The sequence below is a fragment of the Thalassophryne amazonica genome, chromosome 20 (genome assembly GCF_902500255.1).
Source record: "Thalassophryne amazonica chromosome 20, fThaAma1.1, whole genome shotgun sequence".
Taxonomy (NCBI): domain Eukaryota; kingdom Metazoa; phylum Chordata; class Actinopteri; order Batrachoidiformes; family Batrachoididae; genus Thalassophryne; species Thalassophryne amazonica.
The window spans coordinates 45,258,019-45,277,741 of NC_047122.1; the positions used below are offsets into that span (position 1 = coordinate 45,258,019).

General features: G+C 41.2%; 1 protein-coding gene across 5 annotated transcripts in view; it reads right to left on the reverse strand.

Annotated features, from left to right (window-relative positions):
• Window positions 1–19,723, reverse strand: part of fam83hb (family with sequence similarity 83 member Hb) — a 33,386-nt gene that overhangs the window by 6,880 nt on the left and 6,783 nt on the right. For all 5 annotated transcript variants that reach the window (XM_034160329.1, XM_034160324.1, XM_034160327.1 and 2 more), the window contains exons 2-5: window positions 6,086–6,277; window positions 5,633–5,965; window positions 2,461–2,625; window positions 2,177–2,301 (exon numbers count right to left, since the gene is read on the reverse strand). In XM_034160329.1, coding sequence (XP_034016220.1) covers window positions 2,177–2,301; window positions 2,461–2,625; window positions 5,633–5,965; window positions 6,086–6,208 — 746 coding nt within the window. In that variant the 5' untranslated portion in view covers window positions 6,209–6,277. The remainder of the gene's footprint in view (window positions 1–2,176; window positions 2,302–2,460; window positions 2,626–5,632; window positions 5,966–6,085; window positions 6,278–19,723) is intronic.

Genomic DNA, 19,723 nt, shown 5'->3' on the forward strand with positions numbered 1-19,723 from the left:
TGAATCATTCTAAAGTCAGTTTTAAGCAGAAATGAGGCGCAACTCGGTGACGCTTTGAAATGACTGAACGCATCAGGTAGCAGCCGCGGTGCTCTGATCGCTTCCTCCGTCTTTTATTTTTCAAAACAGTGTTGGATATATAACCAGATCCATTCATAAGCATAGAATAATAATGGGAAGCCCCGTGTTGTATCCCTGCAATTCGTAAAATTTCCTTAATGAGGGCCACACCCTGTGGTGGTGTATGTGTAGAACCAAAGGTAGTGAAAAGTAGGTGCCTTAATGGACAATTTTCAAGATGCGCGCACATGTTCAAACCAAGACTTCCGATTAGTGAGCCTCTTGCTCACGTGTTTGGCATCATTAGAAACACCAGCTCAGTTGTTAGATTTCCATGGAGTGAAATGGCCACTGGAGGCGAATGCCGTATCGGAAAGTAATTTTGTTGTCGTTGTTGTTAACCCACAAGGAATGAGGAGTGCTGCAGTGGTGTGAATATCGATCTAATGCCCCAGCACTAACGAAGGACACTGAAGCCAAAACAAAACAAGAAATCTGGATTTATGTTGATTTTCAGAGACATCATTTAAGTGTCGTCCAGCTTCATTCCTGTACAAATCCCGACAACAACTTCAAATGACCGACCGCATCCACTAGAAGCTTGTTTAGCTGCGGCGGTCTGATCACTTCATCTGTCCTTTATGATGAAATAATGCTGAATTTATGTGGAAATGATTGTTGTACAAAAGCTTCAGATATCTGTCGCTGAGATAGATGATGACTAGAGTGCAGTTTTAAGCAGAAACAAGGTTTTAATCCATGAACTGCAGCTAATGATGCATGCGTAGATGCAAAAGGCAGACTGATTTTTAGGGGGGACCATTCAGTTGGTGACACCACCATGTGAACAGCCATTTGTGTGTGTGTGTACAATGTTTGTGCAAGAAGTCGGACTTGGGAGGTTGGACGAAGTTGGATTACAGTCAAACGGAACGCGGATGGGACAGGAATTACGCGAATGATGAGGAACATACCAAGACAGAAAGCAAAACGGAATACGGACAACTTGAAGTTGTCGTCAGGAACGAAGCTGGACGACAGTTAAGTGATGTCTCTGAAAGTCAACGTAAGTCCAGATTTATTGTTTCGTTATCTCCTTCATTAGTACCGTTTGACCGAGGCTTCGTTGCTAGGAAAGTTCAACGACCAAAATACCAACATTCTGGGCGCAATGAACATCTTTTCACTATTTGATTTCTTTGTGCGACTGATATCATTATTCAAGCATTCAAAAGGCTAGTCCTACCGCCACACAACTCCAACCACACACGAGAAAGTTTCTTGACCGTTCTTGTTATTGAAGATATGTCCAATAATTCTGGAGATATCTCCCCCACTGAACATATCTCCAGAATTGATTTTTGGTAGGCTAGAACTGTTCAACCAGATGATTTAAGGACACCTTCTTTACAAAAGTCACCCATTCTTTCCATATAGGTGATGATTTACAGATGAGAAGTTCAGGATTGTCCCATAAACCAGAGGAAAAGCTTAGAAATGGGATAATTCTGAATATGCGAGACACTTTTTTCCATAGACCTTATAAATAAGAGCTAACTGGGTGAGGGCGGACTTCTGGAGGCATTCTAGCTGTTAAGAACAGCAATGGGGGAAAGGAAGTACACAGAGATTGTTTGATAGTGTACCAGGGTGGTGCTCTCTCTGGGGGTAGTTTCCTAATGTGATAAATGCTTCAGGCCAAATGCATAATAGTAAAACACCAGGTTTGGGAGACCCAAGCCACTTTTTGCTACAAGCTTCTGTAATTTATGTAGATTTATTCTAAAAATTGTTACAAAGAGTGACAAATTGTTTAAAGTATTTTAGAGAGATATTCAGTGCGAGAGACCGAAGTTGACTTTGGTAGAAAAGTTCATCTTTATAATACTGAGCTCCACGCAGTGCTCTGACAGTGACGACTGGCAGACTTTACATGCTATTCATTATGTTTAGAACCATCTGTGTACATTTTTTTCTTTAATGGACCTTAATGAACATTTTAATCAGTCAATGCCGATTATGAAAAAGTGGCATTAATCCATCCGATTAATTGCTTGACCGATTAATTGGTCGACTAACTAATATCTGTGAAAGTATTTGCACTCAACTGGCTCACCTGTAGTTCCCGCTGAGCACCGCCCGGCAGTCAGCCAGCATGAAACAATCTTTCACCTGTCCCTTAAATGATTTTCCTGTCCTGGTATAATAAGTTATTCCAGCCACAGTCCTGATGCGCATCATCTGATAAAAGAAGAATAAAGTAAAAAAAAATTGAAATCATTCATGTTATGATGGCATATAAGCCTTGTTGGAATCCCCTGGACCATGACATCAATCACATTATATGTGTATGTTTCTAAAGTCTTAAAAAATGTAATGCAATGGAAAAAGCAAACTCACAGGATTTAAGTCCAAGTTAACTTTGCAACCGATGACCATAGAAACAAAATGATGTGCATTCTGCTCATCCAGTAAAATATAAACAGGAACATGGCGTGCTGTTGCATCCAGCAGGTCAGCAAAAATATCAATATCGGTGAACATATCCATCACCACAGCGATAACCTGGGAAAAAGAGGGACACACTTTTTATTTGTCAGTTATTAAATATATTGTAGCCTTGGGGTGGTTTTTAAGATACATAATGTGCTTCAAATTAGCACAGTGATCCAGCAAAATTAACAGGTGAATATTTATATAATTGATTAAGATTTTACAGTGGTGGGTGTCCAGTTAGTGCTAAGGTGTCCAATATAATAATTAATATAATGCCATGTGATAGCATGCTTATTTACATTAAAAGATAGCTGTGCACATTATTTTCATGTTTATAGTAATTTTGCGAAGGCTATGTACAGCTTAGTGCTGCAACAAAATATATATTAAGATTACTGACACCCATTTTTATTAATTACTGTCATTCTCTATATGTTGGAAAATAATAAAAACAAACAAACAAAAAAGGGTTTTAAAAAACTGATAATTATTTGTTTTGTCCCAATTCCAATCCAAAAAAAGAGAGAAAGGTATCAGAGGGCTGATGCATACCCTTCTTGATCTACATGCCATGAAATACATGTAAATCTACAAGTAAATAGACATATGTCTATAATTTTTTTTTTTTACTATGTATGACTTCAACATATGACCTCTGTGAGACTTCATTTTGAAGTCATTCTGACTAATCAATCAGAAATATTTTGCTGATCAATATATGCCTTATATCATCTATCTAGGTTTCTTGGTTGTTGAAATGTACAAAAAAGAAGGTGTTTTTCACACCATATTTTCCTTGACCTTTGACCAAAATACTCCAAAATATAATCACCTCTAGATATCTATTCAAGTAATAGTCACACCATGTTTGATCATCTAGGCTTTGTGGTTGTTCAGATATACAAAAAAACGGTGTGTTATGGACCATATTTTTCTTAACCTATGACCAAACTACTCCAAAATCTAATCATCTCTAGATATCTATCCAAGTAATATTTTTCCCAAGTTTACAACAATCCTGACCAGCTGTTTTTGATTATGTTGTCCACACACACACACACACACACACACACACACACACACACACACACACACACACACACACACACACACACACACACACACACACACACACACACACACACACACACACACACACACACACACACACACACCAGTTAAAACAATACCCTGTATGCCACTTTGCTGACGTGCGGGGTAAAAATAAATAGCTAAAATAAAACTGCTTCAGGATACTAAAACAAAGAAAATTCACATTCCTCGCACATTTGAGAAGATGAAACCAAAAAGAAGCCTTGGAATTTTTGGTGATCACTTCTCAAAAGGTCAAAGATTATACAAAATTAAATCATGCATTTTTAGAATAATCAATTTCATACAGTTAAATTAATGCAATAAATGACCGTAATGGGAATAGGTTGGCACCGAAGGCATCTTTTTGCCATAAGGTAATTATTTTGACCAACTAATAGCTCTGCCAGTTGATTGGGGTAATGGGGAATTAGGTTAACCAGCTATGAAAATTATTTTTGGAAGGTGCATCGGTAATATTTGAAATTAAATGCTGCTCCACAGATTTTATGAGGAATAAATATGAATATTTAGTTGTACAATGTTATAAATTTTGAGATCACACATAAAAAAATGAATCTAAGACATTGAACTACACATGGACAGTTAAAAAAAATATTAACAAGTCACAGCTGTACATTGTAGAATAATGCTGCTCATCAAAGTAAACAAGACTGTATATATTCACATGCTGTAACTATAATATTATTATGTATAATAGTGTTGTGTCTACTAAATTTAAATGCTAACAGATGTTCAGATATAATGATCACCACTTCTGTAAACCTTCCCTTTATAGGCTTGTTAAAAAAGTTCAACACACACCACATTTTAATCCATTTTTTCAGTAAACATACAGACAGACATGTAATACACCAAAACAGGTTCAACTACTCATGGAGTTCAGCATGTAGACTTAATTATGTTTTTCATTTTGCCAACCAGTCAGATGTTGTAACTGAAAGGGAGTGGTGACAGTATACAAAGAATAAATGTTTATGAGTTCAATGGTACAAATATTTAATTCACCTCATTGAATGGCTTGTTCCAGCTTTCACCTCATGAATATTTGTTCCATTGAAAGAATGTAAAAACATTAATTAATTCTTTAATATAATGGCTAAAATAGATGCTTGTCATTTGATAGTTTATTAACTTATAAACAACTGAACAGGGACTAACATTTTGGTGTGTCACTGCTACTTAGCAGTCCAACACGAACTTTAAAAAGGAGTACAAAATCATTCCCAGTCAAATTGGAAAAGCGGTAGTCTGTGATGCCGTGCACTGACTTTGTGTACTTCCAAAAAAGAAAAAAAAAGACTGTACTTCCTCAGTGCAGCGAAAAAAAATCATGTAAAAAATGAGTCCAGCTTTTCATTCTAATGTCATCCTAACAGCTCTTCATGCCTTCAGACGGCTTACAACACAGTGGATTTGTTTATGTGTGTGTGCCTGTTTTAGAAGAATTAGCACCGTCAATTAGCTCCTTAAAATTGTCGTCCGTCAGCAAAATAAACTCCACATTTTTATCTAAACGGCGGTTTGCAGCGTGCAATGGTACAAAACATATCGAACCAAATTTGCACGCTAAATGGAACCAAATTGCACGCTAAATGCAACGCAACACAAATGCTACGAATAATCCATGTCACGTGACATACAAAGCACCAATCACATGACAAGGATCCATTCAGCTGTTATATAATAGCAGAGAGTGAGCAGTGAGAAAGAATAAACTGAGCACTGGCAGCTCTACTATCTACGTTGTTTTTGAAGAGCCAAAGCTTGATCTCATCAGTTTTGGAGATATTGTGTCACAATTTCACACCACCCTCTGCTCAGCTATGTCAGCTCTTCAGCACATGCCCAGAAACAAAAGGACTCGCTAGGTTCCAGTTTTATTGAATGTACATGATGACAGCAAACCAGATATGCACTGTTGCATGCATCGCCCTGTTTCCCATCGCTCCCCTTTACTAACCTGTCGTGCATTCTTGATAAGTCTCCTAGCCTGCTCCTTGATACTTGGCATGTCAGGGTCAGAGGGGTTAACCAGTGTGGTGACCTCTGTGGGCCCAATGAAGCTGTGCTGTGGAAGTGGCCAGCCTATGTCCAGCTCTGGCGCAGCCAGGTCTGACTGCATCGGCCAGTAGGTGTCAGAGGAACCCTCAGCATCAAGGGCTCCCTCATGGTATGTCAGTTCTGGAATGCTGGAGGTCTGACTGCTTGCCTGGATTGTGGACTTGATGTGCTCAATTTCAGGTTGAGCCAGAAAACTGACCACATCTGCTTTGTGGAGGAACTCATAGTAGCCCTGATGGGACAGCAAGTATGCCAAAGGTTGTTACAGTTGATGTACAGACATTTTGGGGATTGTTTAAAAAAAGAAGGAAAAATACAGAATAAGATGTCTATTCACGAACTGAAAACTCACCTGTTGGTCACCTTCTATCAGAGCATCAATAGCGAGGCGATACTCTTCACGATAATGTGGAGGCAAGTACTTTGGGTCCAAGGGGTTATCACCAAGTGATGAACACTGAGACCGGTGTGCCATGTTTGGAGGAGGGGATGGGGGTTAAAGGTGAGGGCTTAGGGGGGAGAATGGTAAGGGAGGAGATCAAACCTGTGGAGTAAAGACAAAAAAAAAAAAAAAACTGGTGTAAAAAAAATAAGAAGAAGCCACACGCAAGGAGTGCAATACCTGCATCTTTCATGTTTGACACAAAGTCATACAAATTAATTCTTCATGATATAAGGTTCAAATCAATTAAATTCAAACAACTGTATTGGTCCCTACAAGTGCAATTCATCTGCAGTTCACCAGCACAGTCAAACAACCCACAACGTGTGTCAGAAACAGCACTCCAGATTAAAACAGCAAAGGTCAGTAAGCTCACGAATAATTAAAAAAAACAAAGACAATAATAAGAACAATAGTAACATGATTGATTATGATGAAGGAAATGTCATTTAAAATGACTGCTGTCTGCATTCAGCAGCTTGATAGCAGAAGGAATAAAAAAAATCTGGAGTATCTGTTCGTTCTTCCCAACGGTACATAATAACGGCGGCCTGAAGTCATCACCGTGAACTCACCGGACAGCACATGATCAGCTTGGCTGAGAACACACTTAGCTTTCTTCTTCACCTGATTCTCACAAAACAAATGCAAGTCTCTTTGCTTGACCCCAATTATTTTAAAGCAAACATTGACACTGCCATTCAGGCAGTTTTTGTACTTAATACACAATCCATTGAACCAACAAATACAAGAAAATGTTAAAAGACTTTCAATAAATGAGCAATAAAAGTTACTTAAAATCCTCACTCTAACATTGAAAGAGCTCAGCTTCCTCATCAGATGGATTCTCTGTTGTCCAAGTTTGACAATAGACTCAGTGTTGATGTCAAACTTAATTTAAGAGTCACTGTTTCAAGGTATTTATAAGACTCAACTCTCTGGACCGCTACACCGTGTATGACACTAGCTTTGTGTCCCGTGTTGGTCTGCCTGAAATCAATGAACAATTTTTGAGTTTTAGACACAATCAGGTCAAGGAAATTACCATCACTCCACTTAACAAACTCAGATAGTGCAGGACCATGATCAGACTCAGGTTCTGTGTGACCTTGACATTTGATGAATTCTGTGCAAAATTGTGCCACTGTATGTATTTGAGTAAAACATAATCCTTCATGGCATACTTCATCCATATTGGTTCCAAACTGTTTGACTTAAAGTTTGTGCACTGTTGTCATGTAATTTTTATTATTGGCATTTCTTTTATTTCTGGAGTTTATTTTGTTTAATGCTTTGATTTTGGTTTTTATTTTTTAGTTTTTTGGTATATAAATTGCATCAGACTATAAGTAGCAGGACCCCCAAAACTAGGTAAAAAAACAAAACAAAACAAAACAAACAACTTATGCCCTGGAAAATACAGTAACAATTCCTGAGCATAGTCATGACAGTACTGATGTACAATTGTGGCAAAGCATATCGCAAATAATCTCAGATGTATAAAACAAATCTTTAAGCATAAATAAGACAGGCTCCATTCAGTGTTTACTCTTAGAACAACTCTTAGAGCAGACATGCTGTATATAAGCTTGACCCAGAGCATCGACAGCATTGTTCCCAACTCAAAGCCCATGCAGTAAACACACTAACTACACCTTTACATACACAAACATACATTCCAGCAGATGCTCACAGTCCAGTCTAATCTTATTAAGAAACTTTTCTATCCCAGCCACAAGATTTACATTCATTCATTTTCTGTTGCTTATCTGGGTCTGGGTTGTGGTGGAAGTAGAATAAGCAGCTCACCCCAAACTTCCTTATCCTTTGGATGGGCCCTCTAACACCTCCTGGGGAATCCCAAGGCATTGCCAAGCCAGCTGGGAGGTATAATCTCTCTAGCATGTCCTAGGTCTTCCCTGGGGCCTCCTCCCAGTTGGAAGAACTATAAGACCTCCAGATGGAGATGGCCAGGGGGCACTCTCACCAGATGCCAGAACCACCTCAGCTGGCTCCCGGATATTCGAGCTTCTCACCCTTTTCCTGAGTGTAAGCCCAGATACCTGCTTGTATCCACGATCTTGTTCTTTTGGTCATTACCCACAGTTCATGACCATAGGTGAGGATAGGAGAGTAAATCGGCTGGTAACTCAAGAGCCTTGCCTTCTGGCTCAGTGCTTTCTTTACAGTGATTTCCCAGTACAGGGCCCAAAGGACTACAGAGGCGGCACCAATCCATTTGTTGATCTTACACAGGAAACACAGGGTTTACATTACCACATAATTAGGGAATGAAGCTGTAGATTTGTAAATTAAGCTATGAACATAATTAAATCCAAATTAGCTCTGTCTCACACCCTATGACTGCTGGGATAGGTTCCAGCACCCCAGTGGCCCTTAATTGGCGTAAGCGGATATAGAAAATGAATGACTGAATAAATCTAAATTATTTAATTTAACCTCTATTTAACCAGGTTAGTCCCATTGAGATGGGGATCTCTTTTGCAAGGGAGACCTGGGGAAATATAACGTTTCCAATTCACCTAAGCTACGTGTCTTCAAATTTTCAATTTCAATTTATTTTTATTTATATAGCACCACATCACAACAAACTTGCCTCAAAGCGCTTCACGCAAGTAAGGTCTAACCTTACTAACCCCCAGAGCAAGCACACAGGCGACAGTGGTAAGGAAAAACTCCCTCTGAGGAAGAAACCTCAAGCAGACCAGACTCAAAGGGGTGACCCTCTCCTTGAGCCATGCTACCAACAGAAATTACAAAATAATTCACAAAACAAATATACAGGAAATGTTGCCTTTAAATGTGGGAGCAAACCAGAACAAACCCACACAAACACAAGGAGAACATGCAAACTCCATACAGAAAGGCCACAGGTGGGAATCGATCCCATGACCTTCTTGCTGAGAGGCAACAATGCTAACCACTAACCCACCATGCTGCCCAATGCTGAGTATGTTGTTATCAGAGATTGATGCTTTCTTAAATCATAATGGTCAATATTACAAGGCCCTCGACCTCCGACACCGGTGGTCAGGGAAGCCGTCCGACTGAAGAAGGAGTCTTTCCAGGATATGTTATCTCAGAGGACTCCGGAGGCAGTTGTAAGGTACTGATAGGTCAGAAGGGCAGCAGCCTCTGCTGTGAGGGAATAAAGCAGCGGATGTGGGAGGAGTTCTGTGCAACCATGTAGAGTGACTTTTGGTTGCCACCAAGGTGCTTCTGGAGGGCCATGAGGCACCTCAGGAGAGGAAAATGGGGAACTATCCAAGCTGTGTACAGTAAGGATGGGACTCCGTTGACCTCAACTTGGGTGGTAATCGGACGCTAGATGGAGCACTTTGAGGAACTCCTGCATCAGATTAGAGCACCCTCTATAGTAGAGTCAGAGCTGGAAGCTGATGGGGAATCATCATCCATTTCCCTGATGGAAGTCACTGAGGTAGTCAAACAACTCTGCAGTGGCAAGGCCCTGGGGGTTGATGAGATCCGTCCAGAAATGCTGAAGGCTCTGGGTGTGGAGGGACTGTCTTAGATGAGACGTCTCTTCAACATTGCCAAAGGAGTGGGAAACTGGGTGGATGGTCCCCATATTTAAAAAAGGGGACCAGAGAGTGTGCGCCAATTGCAGGGGCATCACACTACTCAGCCTACCTGGTCAAGTCTACTCCAGGGTGCTGGAGAGAAGGGTTCGGCCGATAGTCAAACTTCAGATTGAAGAAGAACAATGTAGGTTCCATCTTGTCTGTGAAACAACCAACCGGCTCTTCACTCTCACAAGGATCTTGGGGTGGGGGAAGGGGAGTGCTGGGAGTATTGTTGTGTGTTGGGGGGTTTGGCTGGATGTTTTTCTGTTGTTTTCTTTTCTTTGCTCTCCAGGTGGTATGCAAACTGGTTTTTGTCTGTGGAGAAGGTGCTGGCAGAAGAGTCCTTCACCCTCATCAGCATTATTAGCTGCACCTGTGGAGGATGTTCACGTGCAGGCCTACTGACTCGCAGCACCTGTGGATGATGCTCACGTGCAAACTTAGAGACTTTCAGCTGAAGCAGATAATGAGATGGCGTTCTGCATTTAAGCCATGAGTGGTTCAAGCAGAATTGCCGGGAACTCGACCTTGTGACGTTCGTTTGTGAGATGCTGAGGACCGCGCCAGGGTTTGACACATCGTGCCTGTGAAGGAGGACGGGTGAGGGACACATGCTGTCAGCACACATCAGAGGTGATTATTGTCTGAATGATCGTTAATAGTAATTTGGCATTCTGTTATGCAGTATATTTGAACATTGATGAGAATTGTGCAGTTTGCTTCTCACTGCCGTGGCGTACGGACTGATGATCCTCCACCTGTTGTGAGAAGCTGCTCATTTACATAAAGCTTAAATCCAGACCTGAATGTGTTGCTGATTGTGTGTGCCTCTGAAGGATATTTGCTGTAGCTCTGTTGACTTACCTCACCTTTTCCATCCTTCACGGAGTCAGTTTGTCGTGTCCACCTGGGGGGTGTTTGGCGGTGAATCTGAGTCCAGAAGCGCCGAGGCTTCAATCCTTTTGGGCGCTGGAGAGCGCGCCGTCCTTCACTCCGCCAGACAAACTAAATATTTATGTTGTACACTAATTATTGCACTGAGGGGAAATAAAATCGTTTTGTTTGTGGAACCGCTTTCTGGTTATTTAGCGCTGGGTTCGGTCAGACATTGGTCCGCTCCTCAACCTGCGTCTGCACATAACAAGTATGGCCAATCCAGTCTACATGTGCTTTGTGGACTTGGAGAAGGCATATGATCGGGTACCCCGGGAGATACTGTGGGAGTATGGGAATGAGGGGCTCCCTTCTCAGGGTCATACAATCTGTGTACTCACAAAGCAAGAACTGTGCTTGGGTACTTGGCAGTAAGTTGGACTTGTTTCCAGTGGGGGTTGACCTCCACCAGGGCTGCACTTTGTCACCAATCCTGTTTGCGATATTCATGGTCAGGATATTGAGGTGTAGTCGGGGGAGGGTGTCCAGTTTGGTGGGCTCAGGGTCTCATCACTGCTTTTTGCAGATGATGTGGTCCTGTTGGCTTCATCAGCCTGTGACCTCCAGCACTCACTGGGCTGGTTCGCAGCGAACTGTGGAGCGACTGGGATGAGGATCAGCACCTCTAAATCTGAGGCCATGGTTCTCAGCAGGAAACCGATTAACTGCCTACTCCGGGTAGGGAATGAAGTCTGTGTTTGGAATAAACGTTGCCACGGTAATGGGCCCACTGATGGCATGAGGGATGAACACTGGCCCCGCACCCCAGGGTGCTGGATGACCCCCGCCTGTGGTGTAAATGCTTATGTGGTCATCTCAACAATTGCACATTGTTTTTTTTATGTTGTTTTGATTTCCTGTTTTCTTTTTCTTCAGCTTGGTATAAACTTTGAAAAAACCATGTAATTGTTACAATGGCCCAAGCAGTGGGTCACCCCTTTCAGTCTGGTCTGCTTGAGGTTTCTTCCTCAGTATCATCAGAGGGAGCTTTTCCTTTCCACTTTTTCTTGTGTGCTTTCTCTAGGTTAGACCTTGTGTGAAGCACCTTTAGGCACCTTTGTTTGATTTGGCGTTATATAAATTAAATAAATTGAGCTCTTGCCCAAAGTGAAGGCCTTCAAGTGCCTCGGGGTCTTGTTCACAAGTCAGGGGACAATGGAGCGTGAGATTGTTCAGAGAATGGGCGCAGCAAGGACGGTATTGCATTCACTCTGCTGTACTGTTGTGACAAAAACGGAGCTGAGCCAAAAGGCAAAGCTCTCAATCTACTGATCAATCTTCATTCCTACTCTCACCTATGGTCATGAGGGTTGGGTCACGACAGAAAGTGGCCAAAATGGGCTTCTTGAGGAAGGTGGCTGGTGTCTCCCTTTGAAATAAGGTGAGTAGCACAGTCATTTGTGGGGAGCTCAGAGTAGAGCTGCTGCTCTTTCGCGTTCAAAGGAGCCAGCTGAGACGTTCAGGCATCTGGCAAGGATGCCTCCTCGGCGCCTCCTTAGAAAGGTGTTCCAGGCTGGGAGAAGACCCAAGGGAAGACCTAGGACTAGGTGGAGAGATTATATCTCCGCACTGGCCTGGGAATGCCTCGATATCCCCCAATCAGAGGTGGTTAATGTGGCACGGAAAGGGAAGTTTAGGATCCCCTGCTGGAGCTGTTGCTCCGCGACCCCATCCCGGATAAGCGGTTGAAGATGTATGTATGTATGTATTGTTGAGTGAAATATCATCCTTGTGACAGTGCCAGTTTCACCCGAGATTGTATCTAGTTTCTGGCTGATTTTTTTCATAAAGGTGAGAAGAAAAAAGATATCAGAATACAATGAGAGCAGTAGAATAAAGAAAGTCAAGGGAGATAAAAGGGAGATCAGAAAGAGGTGGGAAAGGCTTCAAGGCTTGCTTAGTGGTGAGAGTGGGAAAGGCTTCAAGGCTTGCTTAGTGGTGAGAGTAATTTTTTTCAAAATAATCTGAATTTGTAGTTCCTATATTCAAGAACTTTGGGATGCCAACACTTTAGAATGAACAAGCAAAAAAAACAAAAGAAAAAAAAAAAAAAACAAAAACAAATAGAATGTCCTTTTCCCCAAGACTGAAAGGCTTCTTTTTAATTTTTTGTAACATATTTCCAAAGTACCATACAATCATAGTCCCACACCAGTGCCTGGAACTTCCATCCTAGGTATCAACTTCAGTACCAGCAGCAATTTGTTGTTGTCAACCACAGTTCAAGAGACAATCAGGAGACATGAGAGAGTGGTCCTGCCAACCCTTCAGTTAGTGGGCAATCCACTCTACCAGCTGATCTGTGTAACCATGGCATTGACAGGACTATGTGTTCTCTGAGTGGTGTTTTCAGTATCCATTTCAATATCCATTTTCATTGCAAAGGGAACAGTACCCTGCAAACACCTAACCACCACTTACTCTTCCCTAATCTTAACTGCTGAGACCAACGAGAACAATCCATCGGTGATATTTTATTTTGGTAGTTTCAGCTGTTTTTATGCACACATGATGCAAAAAACAATAAAGCATGAAATATACAAACAGTTACGATGGGTATTTAATGACACATGTAGCCTGAGTCTGCACTGAGCCATCAGTTGGTTTTTCTGAGTTGTGATGGACAAACTGGTTCAGCCTGGACAAATATCTTTGACACAGCCTGCAGGGGAACTCTTTCCACTTTAAAGCTGACGTCACCACTGATGAGTCTGTGTTTCTGTTTTTATGTGATTCCTAGTTGCATTTTTGATCAGCTCAACTGACTCATCTATTACTTCAGGATAATGTTGGATTTCATCTGCAGGTCCTTACTGATGCTAAAGACTTAATTTTTACTGTTTACTGGGGTGGGGTAAGACAGTACGTACCCATAAATGCTCATTGTTCTGAAAAACAGAAGTATCTTTTAACTTACAGTGTGTGGCTGGACAACTCAGAGGTGATTTAGGGAAGTTTTTTAGGCCACCTCCTGGTAAAACATATGGAATTATGTGCTCACACAAGGGGTCGGTAACGTTAGACCACTTATGTGTAGCGCCTTGGGGCAACTTATTGACTCAGTTGCACATCCGGGCACTCCATCTGTGAGGTCTTAGCAACGCGCTTAGCAACGCCGGCTGGCGTGACACTAATCGAGCTGGGTGCATTGTTTAAGTAGTGGACAGTTTAATTAGATGCAAGTTTTTTTTACATTTTAGCCACTGTTTTTGTTTTCTTTTAAATGCCTGGGCAATGCAAGGCAGTGGGTTGTACCAACAAAGCGAGAAAGAAAATTACAATCCATCACAATATTAAAAACTAAACAAAGAATGCAAAATTTGGGCAGCATGGCCCTCCTCGGCACAGGCCGGTATTTCATAAAGCATAATGATGACACACCAAGAGGATTATGCATCACATCAGTGAGTATCATGCGTTACTTTGGGGGTAAATAATCATCCTCCTGAGGCAGACCAGTAATTCACAATGCATACATGACATAAATGACAAAAAAAATTACAAATTACTGTCATAAATACAAGGCGTGTCTATGAGGTAGGAATAAATATCAGGATATTTAACATCTAGCTATTGTGTGGGATCATTTTTCCATCGTCCAGCTTTGAGCTGGTACAGACAAGATGCCAGCCCTCCTGCTGCTGCTGCTCATTTGGTTTTATGTCGCTCCCGGGTGATATTACCCAACCCCTCTGAATAGTTGAAGTTCACATTAAGGCCCCATCAACAGAAATATAACTCAATTCAAACAAATAATTGCTTAAATCTAGAATTCAAGCGCAAGTACCACTCCCAAATAAATAATGTATCTCTATGGTAAAACAACATCGACAGCCGCGTATTGTCATGCCACCAAATGATCTGACGCGAAAGCAAACTGGCAGGGACATTACCGTGAGCGAGTCAATATTGTGATACTGGTGCTGTATAGATAAATATCATTAAATTGAAATGTTCCTATGATTGCCACCAGTAAGACTGCACTTTGTCGTATTGAATTCTTGCAAGCAGTTCATGTTTAAGATGGAATTTTGTTATAATTTGGTAATTGTTGTGAAAGTGTAGGAACACGGACCCACAACAGGGGGCGCAATGAACGGACAATGGAGGAAGGTGAATAACAAGGTTTACTATTGTGAAACGAGCACAATGAATACAACAATCACAATTTGGGGTCGAATCCGCAGGTGTCGTGTGGGCAGGCTCGAAGGTAGGAGACGTCCGTCTCAGTCGAACCGAAACCACCCAGATCTCCTCTGCCACCGAACCCTGGAAATACTGGAACCGCCAAGTCCCGAATTCCCAGGTGGCCACTGCCTCCGCTCGTCGGATCCGGTACTGCTGGCGGGAGAGAGCAACAACACAGGCGTGGATGCGACAGCACCCAGTAACGGAGAGGGGAGAAGCCGCCTCCACCTCTAGTCACAATATGGCAGGCAGGTGAGTACTTATCCAAGCAATTTAGCTTACAGTAATCAGCTGTCCTGAAAAGGTTTAACAAGTCTTTTAGCTAGTTAGTCAGAATATAAATGCAGAGAACGTTACCTCAGTCTAAAGGCGATATCTCGGCACTGAGGTGGAGACGCCGTCCTCCTGATATACCTCTGTGCTGAGTGGAACAGCTGTGTCCAGTGATGGGTGACAGCTGTCACCCAGGCTGCTCCCATAAGGCGGCAGCGCCCTCTGGTGCCTGGAGCCCGCACTCCAGGCAGGGCGCCCTCTGGTGGTGGTGGGCCAGCAGTACCTCCTCTTCAGCGGCCCACACAACAGTAATATCCATTACACAGAGGCCAATAATGGCAAATATAGACACATTACATTCAGATTAAACTATTTTAGCGCACCATATAATTACATAAAATCTGTTAAAGCCATTTTAAACCAAATAAAGCTGAAAATCTGCAATGAGATAATTGTTAAAATAGTTTGACAGTTAATTTTCTGTTGATGGGCTCATCAGATAATAATTTGTGGAGTTTATGTTTGATAGTTTGCTTCTGATTCACATGTTGGGACAGACAGAGGCTGCAAGTCCCTGAACTCATCGCTGACCTTTGCTCTCTCCTGTCATGGCCAAGGAGATGGTTGAGCGAGTTAGGCAATGAATGGGGTCCGTGAGAGAGAGCGAGTGAGCGTTTACGCACAGAAATGTATTAATCAAAGAAATAGACTGTTGTTTTCTGATTGTTTCATCCAGCACAAATGATCCTGTGAGGATGTAGTCTCTGTCTGTCTCTCTCTCTCTCTCTCCATCTTTCTAGTTTTGAAGTTACATGTTGCTTTAAAGAAACTTGTTAGTTTAATTTCTAATTCCTTTCTCTGCTGCTTGTTCATTATTTGGCATGTCTAAATTATTTTATGAGTAACTTACTTCTAACATATTAAGAGATGCTCTTGCTGGTAAGAAAGCATTCATGCTTAGTTTAGATATTAAAATATAACGTAACGCTAAAATACCCTCAGCTGTACGAGTGTTGTGTTCTGTTGAATAAAGCCCCTCTATCAATCAGTCAATCAATCATAAACAATATTTACATTTTAACGGCGTCTGCAGGAGGACATGCATGTGCACATACATGAGCTTTTGACAAGTGCAGAAGTTAGCTTTGAGTTAACGGAAGTTAACTCGCACAGTGACGTCCGAGAAATGTCTTGTAAATCACTCCAGAGGTGTTATCAGGTTACAAAAACTGCATTTTCAGTTTTAGAAGTGTTTATTTATCGCTAGTCTTTACATAATATATGACAAAGAGGTTATATTTACACACAAATGAAATGGAGCTTGCAGCTAGCTAGACCAGCCTGTGATGTCACCATGCTAACGTCTGCGAAATGTCTTGTAAATCACTCCAGAGGTGTTACCAGATTACAAAAACAGCATTTTCAGTTTTAGAAGTGTTTATTTCTTGCTAGCTTTTACATAATATATGACAAAGAGGTTATATTTACAAACAAAATGGAGTTTGCAGCTAGCTAGAGCAGCCTTTGATGTCACCATGCTAATGTCTGCGTAATGTCTTGTAATTCACTTCAGAGATGTTTAGCCGCATGTTCTCCTTGAATTGCTGGCTGTCTGAGTGGTGTCCAAAAAATGAGGTGGGCTTCATAGATAATTGGCAAAGCTTCTGGGGAAAACCTGGTCTTGTTAGGAGAGACGGCATCCATCCCACTTTGGATGGAGCAGCTCTCATTTCTAGAAATCTGGCCAATTTTCTGAAATCCTCCAAACCGTGACTATCCAGGGTTGGGACCAGGAAGCAGAGTTGTAGTCTTACACACCTCTCTGCAGCTTCTCTCCCCCTGCCATCCCCTCATTACCCCATCCCCGTAGAGACGGTGCCTGCTCCCAAACCACCAATAACCAGCAAAAATCTATTTAAGCATAAAAACTCAAAAAGAAAAAATAATATAGCACCTTCAACTGCACTACAGACTAAAACAGTTAAATGTGGTCTATTAAACATTAGGTCTCTCTCTTCTAAGTCCCTGTTAGTAAATGATATAATAACTGATCAACATATTGATTTATTCTGCCTTACAGAAACCTGGTTACAGCAGGATGAATATGTTAGTTTAAATGAGTCAACACCCCCGAGTCACACTAACTGCCAGAATGCTCGTACCACGGGCCGAGGCGGAGGGTTAGCAGCAATCTTACATTCCAGCTTATTATTTAATCAAAAACCCAGACAGAGCTTTAATTCATTTGAAAGCTTGACTCTTAGTCTTGTCCATCCAAATTTGAAGTCCCAAAAACCAGTTTTATTTGTTATCTATCGTCCTCCTGGTCGTTACTGTGAGTTTCTCTGTGAATTTTCAGACCTTTTGTCTGACTTGGTGCTTAGCTCAGATAAGATAATTATAGTGGGCGATTTTAACATCCACACAGATGCTGAGAACGACAGCCTCAACACTGCATTTAATCTATTATTAGACTCAATTGGCTTTGCTCCAAATGTAAATGAGTCCACCCACCACTTTAATCATATCTTAGATCTTGTTCTGACTTATGGTATGGAAATTGAAGACTTAACAGTATTCCCTGAAAACTCCCTTCTGTCTGATCATTTCTTAATAACATTTACATTTACTCTGATGGACTACCCAGCAGTGGGGAATAAGTTTCATTACACTAGAAGTCTTTCAGAAAGCGCTGTAACTAGGTTTAAGGATATGATTCCTTCTTTATGTTCTCTAATGCCATATACCAACACAGTGCAGAGTAGCTACCTAAACTCTGTAAGTGAGATAGAGTATCTCGTCAATAGTTTTACATCCTCATTGAAGACAACTTTGGATGCTGTAGCTCCTCTGAAAAAGAGAGCTTTAAATCAGAAGTGCCTGACTCCGTGGTATAACTCACAAACTCACAGCTTAAAGCAGATAACCCGTAAGTTGGAGAGGAAATGGCGTCTCACTAATTTAGAAGATCTTCACTTAGCCTGGAAAAAGAGTCTGTTGCTCTATAAAAAAGCCCTCCGTAAAGCTAGGACATCTTACTACTCATCACTAATTGAAGAAAATAAGAACAACCCCAGGTTTCTTTTCAGCACTGTAGCCAGGCTGACAAAGAGTCAGAGCTCTATTGAGCCGAGTATTCCTTTAAGTTTAACTAGTAATGACTTCATGACTTTCTTTGCTAATAAAATTTTAACTATTAGAGAAAAAATTACTCATAACCATCCCAAAGATGTATCGTTATCTTTGGCTGCTTTCAGTGATGCCGGTATTTGGTTAGACTCTTTCTCTTAGATTGTTCTGTCTGAGTTATTTTCATTAGTTACTTCATCCAAACCATCAACATGTCTATTAGACCCCATTCCTACCAGGCTGCTCAAGGAAGCCCTACCATTATTTAATGCTTCAATCTTAAATATGATCAATCTATCTTTATTAGTTGGCTATGTACCACACACTTTTAAGGTGGCAGTAATTAAACCATTACTTAAAAAGCCATCACTTGACCCAGCTATCTTAGCTAATTATAGGCCAATCTCCAACCTTCCTTTTCTCTCAAAAATTCTTGAAAGGGTAGTTGTAAAACAGCTAACTGATCATCTGCAGAGGAATGGTCTATTTGAAGAGTTTCAGTCAGGTTTTAGAATTCATCATAGTACAGAAACAGCATTAGTGAAGGTTACAAATGATCTTCTTATGGCCTCAGACAGTGGACTCATCTCTGTGCTTGTTCTGTTAGACCTCAGTGCTGCTTTTGATACTGTTGACCATAAAATTTTATTACAGAGATTAGAGCATGCCATAGGTATTAAAGGCACTGCGCTGCGGTGGTTTGAATCATATTTATCTAATAGATTACAATTTGTTCATGTAAATGGGGAATCTTCTTCACAGACTAAGGTTAATTATGGAGTTCCACAAGGTTCTGTGCTAGGACCAATTTTATTCACTTTATACATGCTTCCCTTAGGCAGTATTATTAGACGGCATTGCTTAAATTTTCATTGTTACGCAGATGATACCCAGCTTTATCTATCCATGAAGCCAGAGGACACACACCAATTAGCTAAACTGCAGGATTGTCTTACAGACATAAAGACATGGATGACCTCTAATTTCCTGCTTTTAAACTCAGATAAAACTGAAGTTATTGTACTTGGCCCCACAAATCTTAGAAACATTGTGTCTAACCAGATCCTTACTCTGGATGGCATTACCCTGACCTCTAGTAATACTGTGAGAAATCTTGGAGTCATTTTTGATCAGGATATGTCATTCAAAGCACATATTAAACAAATATGTAGGACTGCTTTTTTGCATTTATGCAATATCTCTAAAATTAGAAAGGTCTTGTCTCAGAGTGATGCTGAAAAACTAATTCATGCATTTGTTTCCTCTAGGCTGGACTATTGTAATTCAGTATTATCAGGTTGTCCTAAAAGTTCCCTGAAAAGCCTTCAGTTAATTCAAAATGCTGCAGCTAGAGTACTGGCGGGGACTAGAAGGAGAGAGCATATCTCACCCATATTGGCCTCTCTTCATTGGCTTCCTG